At 38.7% G+C, this 21,081-nt stretch overlaps 1 protein-coding gene across 2 annotated transcripts; it reads right to left on the bottom strand.

Moving 5' to 3' along the window:
* Positions 1–1,849: 1,849 nt before the first annotated feature.
* AGA (aspartylglucosaminidase) lies at positions 1,850–19,166 on the bottom strand. 2 transcript variants are annotated; one of them, XM_032109014.1, is made up of 9 exons: positions 18,858–19,041; positions 16,818–16,971; positions 16,081–16,193; positions 11,586–11,698; positions 10,689–10,803; positions 8,671–8,746; positions 7,841–7,948; positions 5,645–5,778; positions 1,850–4,833 (listed from the first exon to the last, which is right to left on the bottom strand). In XM_032109014.1, the coding sequence occupies exons 1-9, from the start codon at positions 19,000–19,002 to the stop codon at positions 4,733–4,735; spliced, it is 1,059 nt and encodes a 352-aa protein (XP_031964905.1). In that variant the 5' UTR covers positions 19,003–19,041; the 3' UTR covers positions 1,850–4,732. The 2 variants fall into 2 exon arrangements, 1 of the variants encoding a protein (XP_031964905.1); XR_004240140.1 differs by lacking the exon at positions 1,850–4,833 and adding an exon at positions 7,078–7,349 and having other exon boundaries at positions 5,695–5,778; positions 18,858–19,166.
* Between the last annotated feature and the right edge of the window lie 1,915 nt (positions 19,167–21,081).

Genomic DNA, 21,081 nt, shown 5'->3' with positions numbered 1-21,081 from the left:
TGCTCAGGAAAAATGTTGCAGATAAAAATACTAATTTATGGGATGTTTCAGTTACTTTATACTTCTCTATGTATCAGCCTGCCAACCCAACCACAAATCTCACAGATGATCCATGATAATTTGTCTTGGAATTTTTCTTGTAACAATGTCTATCCAGACGTTGCATTGAGCTAGCAGCATAATCGTTTTTATTTTCAAATAGCCTGTCACACTGTATTTAATAAATAACCACATATACCACCAAGCATCTACTTATGAACAATAAGCATTCATGATCTCGCTAAGTATAATTCTAAATCTGTACTACTGCGATACTGTAATCTACTGCTTCAGTAATCATGCTACCTTTAAAAGGTCATATAGCATATAGAACTGAATCCTCCCTGCCAAAGACTACTTGACAAAGTAATAATACAACACAGTCTACATCAGGCAGGAAGTACACTTCAAAAAGAAAATAAAGCAACAGTTGAAATTGGATGGGTATAGTGTCAAGAAAGCTTGTTATGACAGGTCTGCTGACAGCAAAAAAAGTAAAATTAACATAAAGAAAACATTTATAAACTGACAAATTACACATTTGAAGAAAACAAAGTAGCATTAATGGTGGCAGAACAGGAAAAACACCACTGGGATTCTTCTGATTATAGAGGAAAAAGCCTTTGGGAGGTCTATAACAATCTCTCTATAATTGTATCAGAAAAATAAGAAGTTTGAGTTCTTCACATCTGTACATAAGAATATTCAAAAAAACAAGGCCACTGGATTTCTTGCTAAATTGAATTTCTTATTTTTCTGGATCTTTAAATGATAAATGTTTAGAAATTATATCAAAATAATAACATAGCAACAAACAGAATTAGAGTCAAAATGTATTTCAGAGTCCATCTGGCAAGTATGCAAACAGTGAAAACATGAAACGTCCTGTTCATCTAACATGACAGGTTTTTTTTCTATCCAGAGCACCAGAATCACCATTTCTAACCAATAAAACCCCCTGACATTTACAATACAATTGCTTTTGTAAACCTCTACCTGGAAAAACTATAATCAAAATTTCTTGTAAATATTTTTCCCAATCTTATTAGGAAAAAGGAAAAAAAGTCACCAGTAACAGGGATTCCCTGAACTGGCACCCTTTGAAGTTGCTATTGCTTTTATTTCACAGACCACCACCTGTCACTGTAAAGGTATGAACTAATCACACCAAGACAGCACTGCACCAACAGCTGTATTTACTTACATTGATTCCAACCATCAGGGGAAAAAAGAAAATAAAAACACAGCTAAGGTTGTTAAATGCACAAACATAAATGTTTGCTCCTGACTTAGCAGCTTAAACAATAATAACAGTATTAGACACAAAATCCTGAGATTCAGTCACTTCTGTTCCATGAACATTTCAGGTTTTGCTGTAAATTTAATGGAATTTATGTGGAGGAATGAACAGACTCCCCAGTGAAAACATTTGTACTTCAGTGCTTAATATATACCATACCTGCTGTATATTAGAGCTGGAGTAAATTTAATTGTATAATTGATGTTTCTTCATGCACACAGACTAGGTAATAGCACAGAAATTCTGCACACAGTCTGTTTTAAAACAAGAATGAACAGCACTGTTAATGAGTTACAACAGTCATGTGATAAACAACAAATGCTGACAGATTCACTTCAGTTTATACAGTATTACTTGTAGATTCCATCTAAAAATCAGTCTTGAATTCTTTAACACTCTGAATTATTCCTGACTGAGGCAGCTACAAATGAAAGAATGTGTTTCAGTGGTAACCTACAAATGGTGAAATGACAGGGAAGCCATCTTCAGTAAGTGCATATGAAACATTGCCAGGGTAAACACAGATTGCTTTATTAAAAAACAATTTGATACCATGCAAAAAGCAGAGCATAGTTCACTTTTAGTCAGACCATTGAGCTAAGATTCTTTTTATGTCTACGTTACATGAAAAATTAATCTGGTAAGAAGTTTTAGAAACAGAAAAAAACCCAGCTAAACAGAAGCTAATGAACTTAAAAAAGTTCCACAGCTTTACCAGACAGGATGCATTCAATTTTACCACTAAATCACAAATACGCATATTCTGTGTAGTAGAAGTTGAATAGTAAAAACTGAAATAGAAAACAGTGAGATAGCTTTTTGCAACCCCAGCAGAAATTGTCATAGTTTTTGCTTACTTTTGACAGGAGTTTGTACTTGATACTTATCTTTCTTAAAAAAATTCATGTGTCTGCACACCATTAACAAACTTTATAGAAATATTTTAAGACAAGATATCAAGCACGTTGTTTTTCTAATTCTGAATTCTGTTCATAACATCAGAATGGTAAATTCTTAATATTATGATTTAAAATATTGTCGAGTTAATAACGTATCAAAATAATTTACATAAACTCTTTTATTTATAACTAGTTCATCATCACAAAGCAACCCACATTATCAAACCACATGTTATTAGTACCTATGTCTCATGGAGACAAGTAATTTTCATAGAATAATAGAATCAATAAAGTTGGAAAAGACCTCCAAGATCACCAAGTCCAACCTTTCACCAAACATGACCATGCCAACAAAACCGTATCACTAAGTGCTGCATCCAGTCTTTTATGGAACACTTCCAGAGATAGTGACTCCACCGTCTATCTTCCTGGGCAGCCTATTCCAATGCTTGACCACACTTCCAGTGAAGAAACTCCTCCTGATGTCCAACTTCCCTTGGCACAGCTTGAGGCTGTTTCCCCTTGTCCCATCACTGGTTGCCTGGGTAAAGAGGCCGCCCCCTACCTTGCTACAACCTCTTTTCAGGCAGTTGTAGAGAGCAATATGGGCCCCCAAGCCTCCTTTTCTCCAGGCTGCACAACCCCAGCTCCCTCAGCCGCTCCTAGGATTTACTCTTTAGACCCTTCACTCACTCTGTTGCTCTTCTCTGGACACGCTCCAGCCCCTCAATGTCTTTCTTGTACTGAGGGGCCCAGAACTGGACACAGCACTCGAGGTGTGGCCTCACCACTGCTGAGTACAGGGGAACAATCACTGCCCTGGTCCTACTGCCAACACTGTTCCTGATAAAAGCCAGGATGCCATTGGCCTTCTTGGCCACCTGGGCACTGCTGGATCATGTCCAGCTGGCTGTCAACCAGCACAGACAAGCTGACTATGCAGGAAGTTAGCAGTGTAACAGTGACTGCACGGTGTACTGTTATAGGGCAATCACAACCTTTACTGGCGTACGCTAGCTGGTACAGTGACATAAGCACTCTAGAAAGCAAGCTATGGACGTTCCCAAACCTCTTTCAGAAATGAATCCTGGAGGATTCAGCTGCAGCAATTTGAGACATTACCACTCAGCTCCCAGGACTGAACCTTCTACGTTCATAATCCACAATGCAACCTTCAAAGTAACAATCACCTGGATTTTACCAATCTTCGTGTGATTGACTGCCTGAGTTATCTGAAGATAGAGCAGCCATGGCAGAAGGCTTGTAGGTAGGACAGGTAGAAAACTTACCTTAAGCCATTAGAGATATATTCAGTAGGAGTTTCTCTGACAAAAGCTTGCTGTGGCCTGCAGTGAACACTGTGCTACAACATGCTCTGAGGATCCAGTGACAGAAGTGAATAAATCATTTTCTTGATGCAGTTCAATAGCAGGCCATTACAGATAGCTATTCTAGTTTGAATGGTTTATTTCCATCTTTTAAAGATATCAATTTGAAACAGAAAGCAACAATCAATGTAAGGCACAGTACACAAGCATCTAAACAACTTTACTAATGCATTAAGGTGTGCTTTTATTACCCAATGATTTTATTTAAGTGGACAGAGAATTAAAGTGACAAGACATACTCTTTTTACTTCCTCCCCCCTTTTGCCATTTCCTAGCTCAAGTTTAGCAAAGATTCCATCAAATGATCAGCAAGCTGTCAATTTAAGAGAATGAGCAAACAGATCTTCAAATACCTGTGGAATAATCCTCATGATGCTAAAGTTCTGTTACAAATGAATTCCGGTGTTTCTAGACACAAAGTGACAAAACCCAAAGCTGTAGATACTGTCACACTCTAGGCATTCAACTGCTCCTTTGCAGAGGTAAATGTGCTATAGGACAGGGTGAGTGCACAGCATATTGGTGACAAGGAAATCACTGTGATTATGATTCATAACTTATCTTCCCCTACAAAAAACAGATGACAGGAAGATCTCCAATTGTCTTCACATCCAGTCAGAGTTAATCAAAATTCCTTGAAGGTCTGTACTACCAGGGATGCTTGCATGTACTCTCAATTCTCAGATGTTGTGGAACAAGTTAGAATGGTCCATAAGGACTTCTTACCTCTTCATTAAAGGCTCTCTACTACTCTTTAACCCCCCTTCCTTGCTTGCCAACATCTTCATGCAATTTTCTTTTCAAGAGAAAAGAAAACTTGGACTAAATCTTAGAAAGACAATTAAATATTCTCAATGTAAGTCTTGTGTAGAGTCATAGTTCCACTTCCAGCCTGTTATTCCAGATGTCAGACAAATATATTTTTAAATGGCAATGCGAAGGGCCTGTTCAATGGTTACTATTCATCACTTCTGGCTACTCAGTTCTTAGGAAAACAAGCAGACCATAAGAGCCATTAGATGCTTGAAACAACCATTTTAAGAAGTAAGTGTGCCCTAAGGACAAGTGTCCTCTTCTAGGTTGAGATGTTAATAGGACAAAAGAAATTAAATGCAATCTACTACTTGCTCAGTTGGTCGACTTAGCAAGGGGCTTGAAACCATGAAGTGAAACTGAGTGAATCCTGGAATTTTATTACATGCCGCACCTAGGAAAGAAAGAAAGAAAAAAAAAATTCTAATCTGTTACATTTGGGATTAGTGTATCTGTCATTGTATTTTATCATCTAAAGATCCAGTTACTGATTCTACTACAGTGGTATAATTATTCTTTTACAATCTGTTTAACCCAAGACATCTTGAAAGTATTTAATTTTTAGGTTAAAATACAGTACTACTGACTGCTGTAGTGCAATTAATGTCCTTATACTACAATTCAAAACAGTAACACAAGTCAGGAAAATCTCTCTTTCAATCCTCATTAATTTAATGAGTTCCTTCAACACTAATCTCTTAAACACAGAACTATAGGAAGTAAGAGATCAAAGAATAAGGAAAGCAGTCTACCTAAATAATCCACATTGATTAGCAAATTGTACTTCCTACTGATCTAAGAGTTTACTAATGAGATGCCAGGTGCAATGACTACCCTTAGATTGCTTTGAAGCTATGCTTAACATTCAAATACTCCCTCCATTATGCCATATCTAGGGAAGGCAAAGCAGTCTTTTTTTAAAACCTTCAAATTAATCATATACAGTCCAGGAAAAAAAATGAAGGTTGTAAATATTTTTAGGTTTTGCCAAGACTTCCATAAATTTTGTGAAAGTCTAAGACATAAAAATGCAAAATTAAATTATCTCCAGTTTGCACTAGGACACAGCTGCCCTGCTAACCAGCATTCCATACTATGAATGGTCAGTACTTCTGCAGTCTTCTTCTTTAAAATCTACATACAGTTTTGTACATCTGTGATCTCGTAGGAGTCAAGCACCTTTGTCTGAAGAACAAAATACATACCATAACTTCCAGTTGTATTTGCACAAATGATAGCACCAAAGAACTTTGGAGCATACTTCTGGATTCTGGAAATAACTTTCTGACAGGCTACTGTTGGGTCTGTTCCCATCCTCATATATTCCACAGCTTGATAACTAAAGAAAAGACAACCCCATACCCAGAAAATAGGCATACTCAGGTTATATAATTTAAAATCCCACTGAAGAGACCCTGTTTCTTTGAGCAGTGGAAACACATGATAAATAATTTTTAGGCCAACTTCATATGGGCAATTATTACTCAAGTTCTACATAAAAAGCAATTAAAAACAAGACTAAAAAGGACTACAAGATGTCATCTATACCATCTATCATTCTATGGCAGGTCAAGTCAAGACGGAATGGTGATCATTTGCAGTAGAAGCAGCTAAGCAAAAGATCAGTTAAAGAACTGTAAGGAGCAGCAGCTTAGAGGACTCAGTAGCTTCTATTTTTCATTATATTATTAAGTTTGACATTAGAAGTAATTGCTAGTTTTCAAAAAGTCTAAAGCCAAGATAATTTTTTGAGAAAACTGAGTATTACATTATTGATAAATTACTGATTTCAGTAAGCATTAAAAAAATCTTTCAGAAAAAAATTAAGTTTCTGAAAACATAAAAATTGACATATTTTCTTTATTTTATGAATACAAAGGCACCATGTTTTGATCAGGAATTCGAGCCGCTTTCAAACTTTTTACAGTGATGAAAAAAACTCTTATTCTAAGAGTAATCAAAATGAATTTCCTTTATATCTAAAGGAATTGCTTGAGATGAACTGTTTGCATTTCCAAAATGTCCTGAGAGGTAAAAAATTACTTATGTTGCCATTTTCTTTCAGAACCTGAAGATTAAATAATAACTCATGACATAACTTATAAGCAAACAACATTCAATCACTTTGATGAAAGATGCATATACCGAGACCAACTCTTTCTTACACTAAGACATCTACAGATTGCATCAATTACAAATGTTACCAAAGTACCACAGAAAAGAACATATCTTCTATTTTCAGACTCCCTATTATCTTTGATTTATTCTAACAATCAAATAGGTTCAGATTATCTAAAGATAACTATCTGCATTTAAAGCTATATTTCACAGGGGTCTCTTCACTATCAAAAACTCAACAAGAAGTTACCTCTTCAAAGAAGGCATACAGAAAATATTAGTAATTTTTCCCCTTTCTTTGACACTTCCTTCACTTCTGGGAGGTTATTTCTAGTCTTTGATTTTTTCATGTGAGAGTATCTAAATATCATGGAACTAGTAAAAATCTTTATCTATGAGAAATCAGTAATTAACCACCTAGTCTGGTGGTTAACCCACTGGTGCCGACGTGAAATGTTGTAAGCATTACAGACAAACACTTCAGGCTGCTTAAGAGCAATCTAAGCTTTTACTGACTAACCTTATAGTGGAGATAAATTCACTACTAGTCTTGGTATGTTATATGATGAGACAGATAATTCATGAAGTTGTCAACTGCCCTGTATTTGAAAGACTGGCTTGGAACAGCTTGAAATTCACTGACGACATCTGTAATAAATATGCAACAGCTACCAGGCTTTCTTGGCTGCCAGAGTTTCAGAAAAGTCGCCTGAGCAATATGAAGGCCACTTCTTTATTATCCTTCAAGCATCAGTGCCCATTATGTTCAGCATGGATTTCCATAATTCATTCCTGCTGAGATCGACACACAAAGATGCTCATGAAGAGAACCATGTCTTACAGAGTTTATGCAACCACAGTGACAACACTAAAGCACCTCTTTCAGTTTCAAATTACATGCAATTACAAAGGATTGCTGCAGTGACACCTCCTGAGTGAGCTGAGACCCACGCCTCATCCTTTCTACAATTTATGATACTTTCCCACAACAAAATTCTTTGGAGAAGAAAGCTAACTAGTTCTGCTAAAAAGCATACAGGTTGGAAATATACTCATTACATGCTGCCTGTTTGCTCACAGCTTGGCAGTATTAAGGGAGCTGTCATCAAGATATTTAAGTCCCTTCTTTTAAGACAGATCATAAGAATAACTTGATTCTGCTACTGTTCTTTCCCCTTCCAATCCTTCCACTGCCACTTCAGCAGCCACTAAGTCAGACCATATTTTTAATCAATTTCTTCATTTGCTGCAGAAATCTAGCAAAGTCTGCCTTAAGGACAAACCTGGGCAAGAAGCGCATCATGATGTCACCATCCCCCGTGGCTGCAGCTCCTCCAGCTGTACTATCTGCATAGGATCCCGCTCCAGCTATCGGAGAATCTCCAACACGTCTGTGGTGAACAATGAAAAATAAAAACCAAACTTTGTCATCCTTACTGCCTCCAGCTGGCTTAGTATTAAACCCACAGGAGAGCAGAACAGGTAAAAAGGTCAACCCACTGCAGTCAAAAGTATTGTCTTTAAACTACCAGTAAAAGTGATCTGTGATAACCTGACTGACCTGAGGCTTAATCCACCTCCAATGCACAACTGTCTGTTATTATACTGACTATAGTTAAGCCAGTGAGGTTTACCCTGTGGGCAACACTAAGCAGCTGGGGACATTAATATGTTCAGTAACTTGTTGCTAAATCCAGAAGTTGTCTCACTTGGTTGACAGACAGTAATCCTAACTGTGTAGAAACAGTAGCTCAAAGGCGAAACACAAACCTGGGGCTCTGATTTTATGTACATTTCTTAGGAGACTGTGCACCTCTCCAAAATGCTTATTTGTCTCTGGTGCCTTGCCTTTCAAGCTGTCTCACAACTGTGCCAGTTGTTTGTGTCTCTGTATGGTGAATTAAGCAAGCTGAAAAACAAGCATTTCCTCAAATAAGCACACATAGTCTTGCAACTAAATCAGCTTCTCAGTATTAGGATCTATGGCAAGTGCACAAAAACAAGCAAAGCCATTTTGTGATCTAAAGGTTAATGTTTTACACCCCAATGACAAGTTTAACGTAGGAAACAAGGTGGAGAAAAGAGCTTTTTTGTAAAATCAAGAGATACTAACCCTGGAATTTTGTGGATTGCACCATTAGTAGACGTCCCAGAAGCAACGGTTCCACTCACACCGATTACAACCATACCTACGATTTTCAACAGGGAAAAATCACATTCAGAAATACTACTAACGAATTTATTTAATTGGCACTATGCTTATCAAACAGAACCACAATGCCCAGACTATTCAAACTACTGATATCCTGAAGTACAAGAGTGGTACTCTTTAGGAAAACAAGTTCTTTTTAAAAGAGATTTGGAAACTTTTAGGATATATTACAAGAGCTCAAAAAGGAATGTGAAACAGTAAGTGCCACACTGTTCAGAGCTATATGTTGCTGCTGCCCAAGCAGCCACTGCCTCCTGATACACACCTTTGCTAACCAGTAGAGAACAAGTACCTGGTGTCACCACACCAAGCACCAATATCATCAGAACAACAAAGTTTGGAAATTATAAACAATGCTTGAAGGAAATTTAAAAAAAAGTCAGATGCATGAGCTTATATTTGGCAGAAGATGACACACTGCCTACCACAGTAACTAGAATTATATGACAGGCAACCAAATGTATGGATGTGTCTACCCCTTGCTAATTTTGTGTGTAAGAAAGCCACTGCCTCATACTAAAGAAGTTTAGATTGTCACTTGGAATCAGATTTGGGATCAGCTGCTTCTCCATTGAGCAACACTTTACCTCCATAGAGCAGGAGAGGGCATGAATTGCTGCTAGCATAAAAGTCCAGTACAAACTGAGAGCCAAGAAGCAGAATTTGATGAGCTGAATTCTGTTTCTCTGACCTCACTAAGCACAGAAAAGACCTCTTCCCACAGGAAAGCTTCCTGACCAGCAAAAAGACTGGAAGGGCATTAGTTCCTACCAATGTCCTAAATGCATGCTGAATGAAGACTCCTAAAATGTGCTACTCACAGAGATATTTCATATGTAAAACAGTGGGGTGGGAGAACTTGAAATACTAATACAAAATACCATCATTTACTACAAAACAGCTTAGGACTACTTAATGGTAGATGAGTTCTTGAATTGTATTTAGCAGATTCCTCTCTCCTGACACTCCACATTTCTGAGTTTTCCAGCACTTACCGAAGACTGTTTACCCCAGTAAGTAAGCTAGCTATCAACTTAAGAATTTGGTAGGTCACCTGACTTTTGTAGACCATTAATTGATTATTAGTAGGATGAACTAGAAACAAAGGAAAAAGAGTCACACTTGAAACAAGTTGTTAATTCTTGGTATTGTAAAGACCATCAGACAGAAAGTTCTGGATTGCTAAACTGAGAAAAAACCAAACTAAACCAAAAAGTGCAAGTTTCAAGACTACAAAATATAAAGCTTTGAAAGACATGAATCTGTAACTGCTCTAGTCCTTTGTCTGATCTGCTCATTAATCAACTTATAGGCTTAGCAATTAACTGTCCTCAATTAGTAAACTCTCAGAAGTTTTTGGGACTACTACTGCTAACCTGTTTTAAGCATATTAGTTTCTGTAGAAATTTACTGATCTAGAAAAAAGCCAGAATAAATGAAAAATGAAAGCAAACTTTGTTTTATAAGCTTAAGGAGTGTGACAAATACTGCTTTTAGTTGGCAACAGGACTAATGGTTTACTCATTTCTCCTACCACTGCAAGGCCTTTTAAGTTGGTCTGACAGCAACAACATAATCAAGATAAACATAATTATTTTTAACTTAATCAGTTTTTAAAGCATCCACAGCTGCCCAAGCAATTACACCAAGGTATCTGTGGGAAAAGCAGTAGGACAATGAACAACAGCTAAGGGCAAAAAATGAAGCAAGTGGCTGTACAGTCAGTGAACTGGAAAAAAACCAAAAACAAATCCTGCTTTTAGGCACTCCATCCTAACACATAAGTAACAGAATCTTGAAACCACTACAAACAGGAAATAATTCCTATATGAAATACTTTCTTTTAAATCAGAATGACTTAGTCATTAGAGGAATGAGAGAAAACAAAGATCAGCATCAGAGTTACCAAAAGTTGTTACCAATAGTATCATGGTTACGAATGCTTCTTTTTGAACTGGTCTGTTCTTCTTTGTAAGTTACTTCTTCAGGCCGTTTATATGGTCCACAGGATTTTGAAGAGTCCGGCACCACATTCTGTAATTAGTTTGTGATTTGAATGAATAATATAGCATGTTCAATACAGATAAATTTAAAAATACTCCAATCAATACCTATGATCTACCATACAGGCATAAGATGCCCAGTACTTAAACCACAGAGATGTACTGAGATCCCACAAATTGTTTTGCTTAATGAATAAAGACTGATACTTGGTATTATACAGCAAAAATATTTTCCTACTGGAAAAGTTATGTTGTTCAAATTAAAGACTCTCCTTTTCTCAACTGACTGGTCACAAAAACCCCAAAACCAGTGCACAAACATGTAAAAATCTGTAACACCCGAAGCAAAAAAAAAACCCCCATCCAAACAAGCCAAACAGGTAAGTTTAATGGACATCTGCACTAACCTGATGTATTCACAGGTCTGCAAAAAGCCTCTCAGCTAACTATTTAAAGACCTTAATTGCTACTGTAAGGTTTTCTTTCAGAAATTTATACATGCATCAAAAAATACATGCCCTGCTTTGTTTATTTTGGTAAGTCCTGTCCCAATTAAGAACTAAAAAATACCTCCCACACCAAAATACTACTGCAGCAAGGTCAAAACCAGCAGGATCTAAGAAATAAGAACCAGACACACACACTCCCAAGTCTAGCAAGTGCTTAGTAATACCAAGTTTTTCTGTTTAATAAGCAAAACTTCTTTTTCTTCACATGTAAAGTGTAACTTCAATATAAGCTGAAAGGAAGAGGCAGTGCTGCATTACTGACTTTCTAAACCCCCCCCCTTTCACAGCCATCAATTCACTGTACCTTCCAGTAGTTTGGCTGACAGCTTTGATTAAGCCACTCTGAATACAGTGAAAGGGATTTCTGGGTAGTTAAATCTTCATATGGAAACCCCATTCTTACAGCAAACAGGGAAGCTTGAAAAGCAAGAATAAAAAAGAAACATTGATTTATTCACAATTTCACGTATTTTATGATAATGCATTCATGTTGTTTTTTTTAGAAATCAAGAAATTCTACATCCTTTGTGGAGATGAGAAATACATCTTCAGGGAGCAGTATCAGCCATTAGAGTGATGTAGAACTGCAGTAGCCAGCTCTCACTTCACAGGCATTAACATAAAAGTTTTCCCATTGAAAGAGAAACAAATTCAACTCTGTAAATCAACTGGACGCAAATAAAAGTGTGGAGCAAGAATGGCCTAGGCTGTGTGGGTCACAGAAATAAGTAAGTCATATAAATATATTTTCCTTAAAAAGCTAGTTTTCTTATTAAATATAAGTAACATAGAAGCACAAAGTTTGCCATTAAAACTCTGATAATTGAAAACAATCCACCAGCTTACATAACATTTCACTTCTTCCTTGCAGCTTTAAAAGCAACTGCATCCTTGTTTTGAAAATTAATGTAGTACATGCCAAGAGAAAAAGAAATGTGAAAGAAATACCAACACAAGCAATGAAAGAATGCTACATCTCTAAGAATGACTTTTATCATTAGGCAAAGGGAAAAGAAAAAAGATCAACTCTTCTTTCATCTTTTAGCTGTAGATACCTTTGATATTACCCAGTAACAGATAGTGTTGCTAGGTTCAGATGCTTGAATTTTTATTATCAACTCTTGATAATAATGTCACTATAATACACAGCTGAACAAACTTATTGAGTCCAAGAATTAAGAGAAGCCTTCAAATATTTCTGGACTGCTTTTCTATGTTTTTCTTAAAAACTGACACAATTAAAGTACCTTAGCACTCAGAGGAAAAGAAAACTGACAGCTTCAATAAATAGATACTTTTTTTCCCCCTTACAGAACAAGCAGGCATGATTTGGGGTTTTTTTTTGTTTGCATTTTTTTTGCAAGATAAGACTGTGCTTGTGCATGTTTGTCAGGAATACTTCTATAATTTTTGAAACATTGTTTCTATTTCAAGAAGCAGAGTTCCTCATTTTTACACTCTGAACTGTTTACTTGGATTATTGGTCTATTACAAGAACAAGAAGAGAAAAAGGTCACCATGATTATGAAGCTTTCCCATCTGTTAGAGACAAACAAGAAAATTTCTTGGCAATAACCAAAACAGGTTTTTTCCTTCACTTGTAATCATCCTGCACTGAATATTCCTCACCAGACTCTCTACACTAAGATATGTATCCTTTATTGCTAGTTTTCTAAGACTTCCCCAAAAAAATTAAGGCAACAAATGGAGAAAGCAGTTCTTTTAACAATGCAAGAACTGATGAGTGTGGTTATCTGTATCTGTTCAACAAAAGCTACACCACTGTCAAGAAGAAGACCCAGGGAACTGGGTCAGCTGGTCAGCCTCACCTTGATCGCTGAGAAAATGGAACAAATAACCCTGGAAATAATTTCTGAGCACATGAAGGACAAGTACGTGATTAGGAATAGTCATCATGGCTTTGCAAAAGGGAAGTCCTGCTTCATCACCCTGATAACCCTCTATGATGAAACAGTTCAGTAGATGAGAGGAGAGCAGTGGCCATTGTGTACCTTGACTTCTGTAAAGCTCTTGACACTGGCTCCTATAAGATGCCCAAAGAGCAAGTTGATGAAGTATGGACTGGATGAGCAGACAGTGAGGACTGAAAACCGGCTTAAGGGCTTAGCTCAGAGGGTTGTGATCAGTGGTAGGAAGTGCAGTTGGAGCCAGTAACTAGCAGTGTCTCACTGGGGTTAATACAGTGTCCATAAAACAACCTGGCCGGACAAGGTTTGGCTCTGACGGGCAGCAAGGTTGAGTGACAGCCAGCAACATGCCCTTGCATCAAAGGCAGGTAACAGTGCAAGCTGGGCTCCAGCATTATGAAAGTGCTGCCAGAAGGTCAAAGGAGTCATCTTTTCCTTTACTCAGCCCTGGCAAGGCCACACAATGGAGTACTGGGTCGAGTTCTGGGCTTCTCACTACAGGAGAAACATGGACACGCTGGAGACAGCCTAGCAAAGGACCACAAAGATGACTAAGGGACTGGAACATCTCTCCAACGAGGAAAGGCTGAGAGAGCTGGGACTGTTCAGCCTGGAGAAAAGAAGGCTCAGGGGGGATGTCATCACTGTATATAAATAACTCAAAGGAAGGTGCAAAGAGAACAGTCAGTCTGGTTTCAGTGCTGCTCAGTGACAGAACCAAAGGCAATGGACACAGACTGAAACATGAGGTTCCCTCTGAAAAACAAGAAACACCTTGAGTGTGATCAGTGGCACAGGTTGTAGAGTCTCCATCTCTGGAGATATTCAAAAACATCTGGACAGAGTCCTGGGCATCCAGATGTAGGTGGCCCTACTGGAGCAGGGGGGCTGAACCAGAAGACCTCAAGTCCTTACCAACATCAACTATTCTGTGATTCTGTAATACATCCTCTTCTTTAAGTTGTCTATGTACCAAAGGTTTTAAAATACCTAAATTTCAATTTTTTGAGTCAGAATAAACAGAACTGTTAAGGCTATTCAGGTGTAATTGCATTCTAACAGGTTGAAAAATTGTTTTTAACATCAGAAACAAAATTTTTATATTACTTTCACTAAAGTTTTACACATAGGAACGATGTACAGGACATAAATTTTAAAATTATCAACTCGTTGAAATTAATGCATGCCACAGCTTGTCTCTTCTTTTCTAATGTCAACCACTCATAAAAATGCAACTTTAGAAGACATGCAGACTTCCCTGGATTATATCTCTAAGTATATTCAAATAAAAGTGTAGTTTAGTTATTGGGAGAAAAATATGGAATAACCTCAGCAATTTTGCATCTTGAATAAAAAATGCCTGCAGAGATTCCATGCATTTATATGAAAAGGTTCTACTATTCTAGCTAGCTTTTCTTGTAAATATTTCTATTTAGAAAATAAACTGTTTGTTCTCTCACGTGCCAGTTTGAAGGTTTAAATGTATTTCTTTTTATTCACCATTTCTTTCACCCAAGTTCCAATTTCCCAAAAAAATACATTTCTTCAAAAGAGATAGTTTTTCTCAATTTCTCCACTGCTTTCATTAATTCATTAACATTAAACACCATCTCCAAATTTTATTCAGATAAATCTTCAGCTTTCCCATCTTTCTTTTGCTATTAGTGCCAGACATTTTCTTCTGAGGAAGCTATCACTGACAGTAAGGACTCAGCATAACAACCTTGTCCACGTGCCTCCACTAGGCAAGGAGATGTCTACTTAGGTTGGAAGACATATTTTAAATCAGCACTTTAATCCTTCTGTTTCTTCATTTTCCTTATCTTTTCTGCTCATTCTACTGATTAAAATTTCAAAATACTGTGGTAACTAGCAATGACAGGCAAATGAGTATTAGGAGTATCTCTCCCTCCACTATTTAACACCTGACCAATTTCCTTTTCTGCACTACCTGTGAAGTATCTCTAAGCAAAGCCACTTGTAATCACGGTCAACTGCCTTAAATTAAACAGAATCTGCAGGTTTCTCTGTTCAGACCTTCTGTCAAACTGTATCCTCACCTCCCAAAATTGTTCCCTTTTACTCCACCAAAAAATTGCTCTTGCACTTACTTCTGTACATGCTAATTCCTTCAAGAATCTTCTACCTTTTCTCATCAATTTCAAAGCACTTGAATCACCATTAATGCTCAGATGTCATTTTCCACACTTATCTCCATATTTCTTTCTGAGCAGGTACAGGCTCAGAGCAGGCTTCTTAAAAGACAAGAAGCCTGTTCACCACTCACATACCTCTGGGGAATGTACATCTCTTTTTGAAACTGGTTTAATTTTACTAACAGCAGCCTGTATTCAAAAAGCTCAACTAAGCCTCCAATTTGTTATTGCTCTTTTGTTGTGCCTGGGAGTACAGCCTTTAATGGGCTTTTTTACATTTAAGTTCTCACTAATACTTTTAGACTATGAAAAACACTAATCATGCCCAATATATACTAAAATATTAAAATTTAACTCTAGTGTCTATTAATTCTGCAATTCCTTTGAAAAAATTACTTCATGGATTTAAATGCTACATTCACATCTAACAGTTTCTATAGTGTCTTTTAATAAATCATCTTTGATAACTTGGATATCAGTAATATTAGCAAAGCCTTAGGATTACAAGTCAATATTTGCAGTTAAGCTGGTCTAAAAATAAACCTATTTCATACACACAGAATGACAGAATAAACACTTTTGAACTATTTGAGTAGATTGATTTGATTGTCAAGGAATTCTTCCACCCATATTACCCAGATTAAAACATGGTAATTCTAACAGGAAGTGTTTTAAAATGAGGGTTTGACTCGGAAACAGTTAAAGGAGTAATTACCTGACTCTCCCACTAGTAATGTATGCTTAGTGTACTCAATGACCTTTCGTGCTACACCAATTGCATTTTTCACACGCCTGAGATCTGCAACAGCCCCGACTTCCATAGTGTTGCTGGAAACAAGGAATATTTAAAACTTATTAAAACTATGAGAATAACTGCACATTTTTTACTAGACAAAATCTGTTCTCACCTAAATCAAAAAGCTTGCTCCTTCAACATAATGCTTTAATTGGTCTGTGCCACAGACAGATGGCATCACACTAGTAGGGAAAGACTGCCTACATATATTGTTTCCTTTCACAGGCATGGAGATGTTGCTCAAGAAACAATACCTCCATTCACAGTAATATTTTCAGTAGAGTCACTATGTTATTACATAAACTCATAACATGAACCACACACTTGCAATTACTTTTTAATCAGGACAGCTTTAAACAGCAAATAAATTATTGAAAACAATTGCTCCAAAAGTGAAATATTTATGGACTGAATGTAAAGGGAAAGCTAACAATGCTGAAAACCATCTGTTTTGCAACTGCTATACCTAGAATTGGATTACTGCACTACAAGTGAAGAGCCATTTCCTATTCTTCCACCAATCAGGTATGTTATTTTTCCTAGTTCCACAAGTTAGCTTGTCCCATAGTCAGCCCCAAAGCAACAAGATCTTGTAACAACCCTTAGGTGCGCTAAAAATTACAGGGATCATTTTTATCTCTGTGCAGTTTCCTTACCCATCCATAATCATTGCATCCAGAGTTGTTTCTCCACTTTCATCTGGGCTTCCTCCGTATCCCACACTCCCATCACACTGATCGATCTCACACTGACCACAGCCTCTCTCGACTGCGTCCAGCTCTGAACCTCCCAACTCTAATACTCTCCAAGCTGTAATCAACACAAATAATTAAATGTCACCAGGGAAAAGAGTTTTCACTACTGTTTTAAAGATGGACGTGATGCAGGTGCACTACATAAGTGGATAAAAACCAGCAAACTATAACTTACTGATTATAGCCAAAATATAAATATAACCAAAAGAATGTAAAGCATTACTTTTCTAAATATTCTTTTTCTTGCATACCTGATTAGTGTTTCTGACTGAGAAACAGAGCTTTTCTTCTGACTGAGATATTATTTACTAACAATCATCACAAGTTCTCTGTATCAAATAACCTTCTCTGCCCAGAACCAATCATTACTTGGTAACTGCTTTTTTAAAGCCTTCTGGGAGAACAAAGAGGGAAAACCAAATCTTTCATCTCAAAAAAAAAGCAAAAAAAAAGGCCAAAAAAAAAGATGCCCTCAAAAGCTTTTATGAGAAAATTGTGTCCAACTGCAGAATAAAAAGGTCTAAACCTACATCAACAACTAAGTAAGCACAAAACCAAAGTGAAAATTATATATAAGAAATTAGATCTCCACGTTCCCCTGTTCAACCCTTAGTTTTCTATCCCTCAGGATCTAGATCATGGTGCAGTTTTGTAAGACAATGTCAAACGACATGCCTTGAATATACTGAGTCTGAAGGCATTGCACATACGACATTTCACAAGGTTGGACCTCAGACAAGATCTTCTGAGGTGCCTGAGCTTGCTGGCAGTCTCAGTCCTCCTTATCCTATTTGTGCTGGCTCTGGCACTCTGTCACCTGACAGACCCAGCACATGGGAGGCAGCAGTTGCACACAGCCCAGCTCTTTCTGGCTGAAGTAAATCAGCTCAAGAAGTAAACCACTGTCTCAACCACCTCAAGAAGCCTCATCATCACAGATGATGCGTGCAACTGCACGAAGTTACTTGCAATAAAGACTTAATACCATGCATCCAACTCCACACATGCTTGCCTCTATTACAAACTTCAGTGTGAGGAGTACTACTCTAATTCCTATTACCTTTATTGCCTTGAGTAGTTTTAGCACAGGCTTTCAGAAGCTGCAAAGCAAGAGCCTTGCAATTTTCATGAGTGTATTTCACTTATGACCAATAGAAGGCTTTACTGATAACTCATTTCACAAGCAAGAATTCTGTAGTAAGGAATTATTTACAACTCAGCTTCAATAAAATAATCTGCAAGTCTTTTAAAATTACTATTCACAGCTAATTTACGTTGCCATAGGAAAATCTGCTTTGACTGTCAACAATGCATCACAAAACATGAGTTTCAAAAAAATAATTTAACTACTTAAATCTTTAGGGGGAAAGAAGGAATCTCAAAAAAAAAACACCTTTAAAAAACACTGCAAAAAACCACAGGAGTGCAAACCACATTACTAGCAAAACTATGTCTTCAATCTAGCTTTCCCACAGTTAATAACTCCACTCTTTAGTTTTAGGGGGTTTTGGTTGTTTTTTTTAACGTTATCTCCCAACGTGGGAAGTTAAACCACTTGCTTGCAGGCTCTCAGAGGCAGAGAGAAGGAAGGGCGAGCTCCGGGGCTTGGCCCTTCCCATAGGAAAGGTAACCCTTTCCAAGCAGGCCGAGGCACCTCCCGGTGTCTCCCCGCCGGCAGCGGGGCTGGCTCTGAGCCGTGACGGGGGAGCAGCAGCCCGGGCCCTCCACAGCCAGAGCCGCTTGGCACCCGGGTCACAGCCCGCTCCTTCTGCCCACACATCAGCCCGGTCACGCCTGACAGACTCATTTTTCCTAAAGCAGCACCAACACCCAGATCCACCTGGCGGCCCCTCAGCAGCAGGGCACTGCCGGAGGGCACCGAGCCGCGCGGCACAGCACCGCCCCACCCGCCCCGCTCCAGCTCGGGGCCCGCCGGGACACCTGTCTCTGCGGCCGTCCTAAACGCCCAGGTGTTGATGACTACAGGCAGGGCGGCCGCTGAGGCGGCGCCCGCCGGCGTCAACACGGCGAATGAAAAGAGCGCGACCACCGCCCAGTGCCGGCCCCCGTCCCGTCCTGCCGCCATCGCCGCCCGGGCCGGCCCCGCTCGGCCGCCTCCAACCAGGCGGCTCTGGCGGCGCAGGCGCGCTCGGCCTGGCCGTGACTGCGCTGCCCGCGGGCGGTGCGAACGTGGCCGGGCCCGCGGCTGAGCGCGGTCGGGGGTGGAGCTTTGCAGCCCCGTGTCGTGGCAAGGAAAGCTACGCCGTCAGCAAAGGCTGAGGCCCACGCCTACAAATAGGATTTGAGTTTCACAGAATCCTAGAATGATTTGGGTTAGAAGGGTCCTTAAAGATCACCTAGTTCCAACCCCCCTGCCATAGGCAGGGACACCTTCCAGTAGACCAAATTGTTCAGAGACCCATCCAACCTCGTCTTGAACACTTCCAGGAATGAGGCATCAACAGCTTCCCTGAGCGGCCTGTTCCACCCTCGCAGTAACGAATTCTTTCCTAATATGTAATCTAAACCTGCTCGCTTTCAAATTGAACGCGTTCCCCTTGTCCTGTCACTACGTGCAATTCTAAACAGTCTTGCCTCATCTTTCCAGTAAGTTTCCTTCAGCTACTGGAAAGCTGCAATTAGGTCACCCGGAAGCCTTTGCTTTTCCAGGCTGAACAACCCCAATTATCTCAACTTTTCCTCATAGGAGAGGTGCTCCATCCCTCTGATCAAGTTAGTGTGGCCTTGCTCTGACAGGTCAATGTCCTTCCTCTGTTGGGGTCCCAGAGAGGTGGATGCAGTGCTTGAGGTGGGATCTCACCAGAGCACAGCAGAGGGGCAGAATCACCTCCCTTGACCTGCTGGCCATGCTGTTTTTGATGCAGCTTTTTTATTGAGTCTGGGTGTCTGTTACATCCAGCCTGCTTGTGCGGGGCCCCCAGCTGCCGATGAGATTGCCAGCAGTGCTGAGTGCAGGAGCTGAGCTGTGGTGGTGTGAGGGGGCTGTGCAGCAAGCAGGGCTGTAGGATGGGGATAATCTCCACCTAAACTTATGAGATCCACTTCACGTGCTACCTTGCTAACATGGATGTCTTTCTCAAAAGTGCCTTATGGCACAGGGACATTTCTGTGAAGGGCATGTTTTGGGACCTACTACAGCCAAATAGTTTATGGGAAAATTTGTGAAAAGCCTTGCTTTACAGAAATCATAAAATGTATAACAAGTCATTTCTTAATTCTGCCCCTGGCATCCAAGGTTTTCATTATAAACAATTACCAATAGTTTAAAGCCATTTGACCCTTGTCGTAGCAGTCTGACAGTTTCCAGGTCCAAAGGCTCACCTGCTGTAAGTGCAATTTACTGGCTTGTGTTCAGGGCTGATTATGTTCAAGGACTCTCTGATCATCAACCAGCTATTATATCTGAGCAACATGATAAAAAGGTGACTTTTGTTTCTATGCGGATATAAAATCTACTCTTTTTTTTTTTTTTTTTTTTTCAAATACTCTTTTGGCTTGTCCTCATTACTGCTTTTCAATATATAATGGGCCAAACTCAATTACAGTTTACCAGCAATTTTGTTGGTCTTGTATTTGTACTAAGAGGGGTTACTTGGACCTCATGTGTGACAACCTCAGGTTTGTAGGCACATATAAATTGTGAGTGCACCCAAGCTGGTTTAAGAAGCCCAAAGCAATATTATTTTTATTACAACAAAACGTTGCACAGCCTTTGGAATTAAATGATTGCCATGAAAGAAATGTATTATCCTTTATTACAGAAGTCACAAAATAATAAAATACAGTATTGGGTTTGACTTCAGTAATAGCATGGCCTTGGTTTCAGCCATTTCTCAAAAGCAAAACTACAAGTAGTCTAGAGAAACCTTTACTCAGGTAAATGCTGTTAGCTGATTTATTTCTGCTATTACTGTTCTTACTTCTGTTACATATTTCTGTGTAAAGCGGTTAGGCAAGGGAGATGGGGCAAAATACAGATCCGAATTAATGTTAGCTGAAGGGAAAAAGAGCAAAATATTTTCAGGAAATAAATTTAGTAATAAGTAAAAAGAAAAATATAATCCAACACATTCATAAAGTGGACACATTAATGATATTTTTCAATACAGTTTTCTTTTAGCGAGATAAAATGGACTGTTATGAA

This window comes from Corvus moneduloides, chromosome 5 (assembly GCF_009650955.1).
Source record: "Corvus moneduloides isolate bCorMon1 chromosome 5, bCorMon1.pri, whole genome shotgun sequence".
Lineage (NCBI taxonomy): Eukaryota > Metazoa > Chordata > Aves > Passeriformes > Corvidae > Corvus > Corvus moneduloides.
The sequence above is the reverse complement of the archived record's forward strand: the minus strand, read 5'-3'. Positions and strand labels throughout refer to the sequence as shown.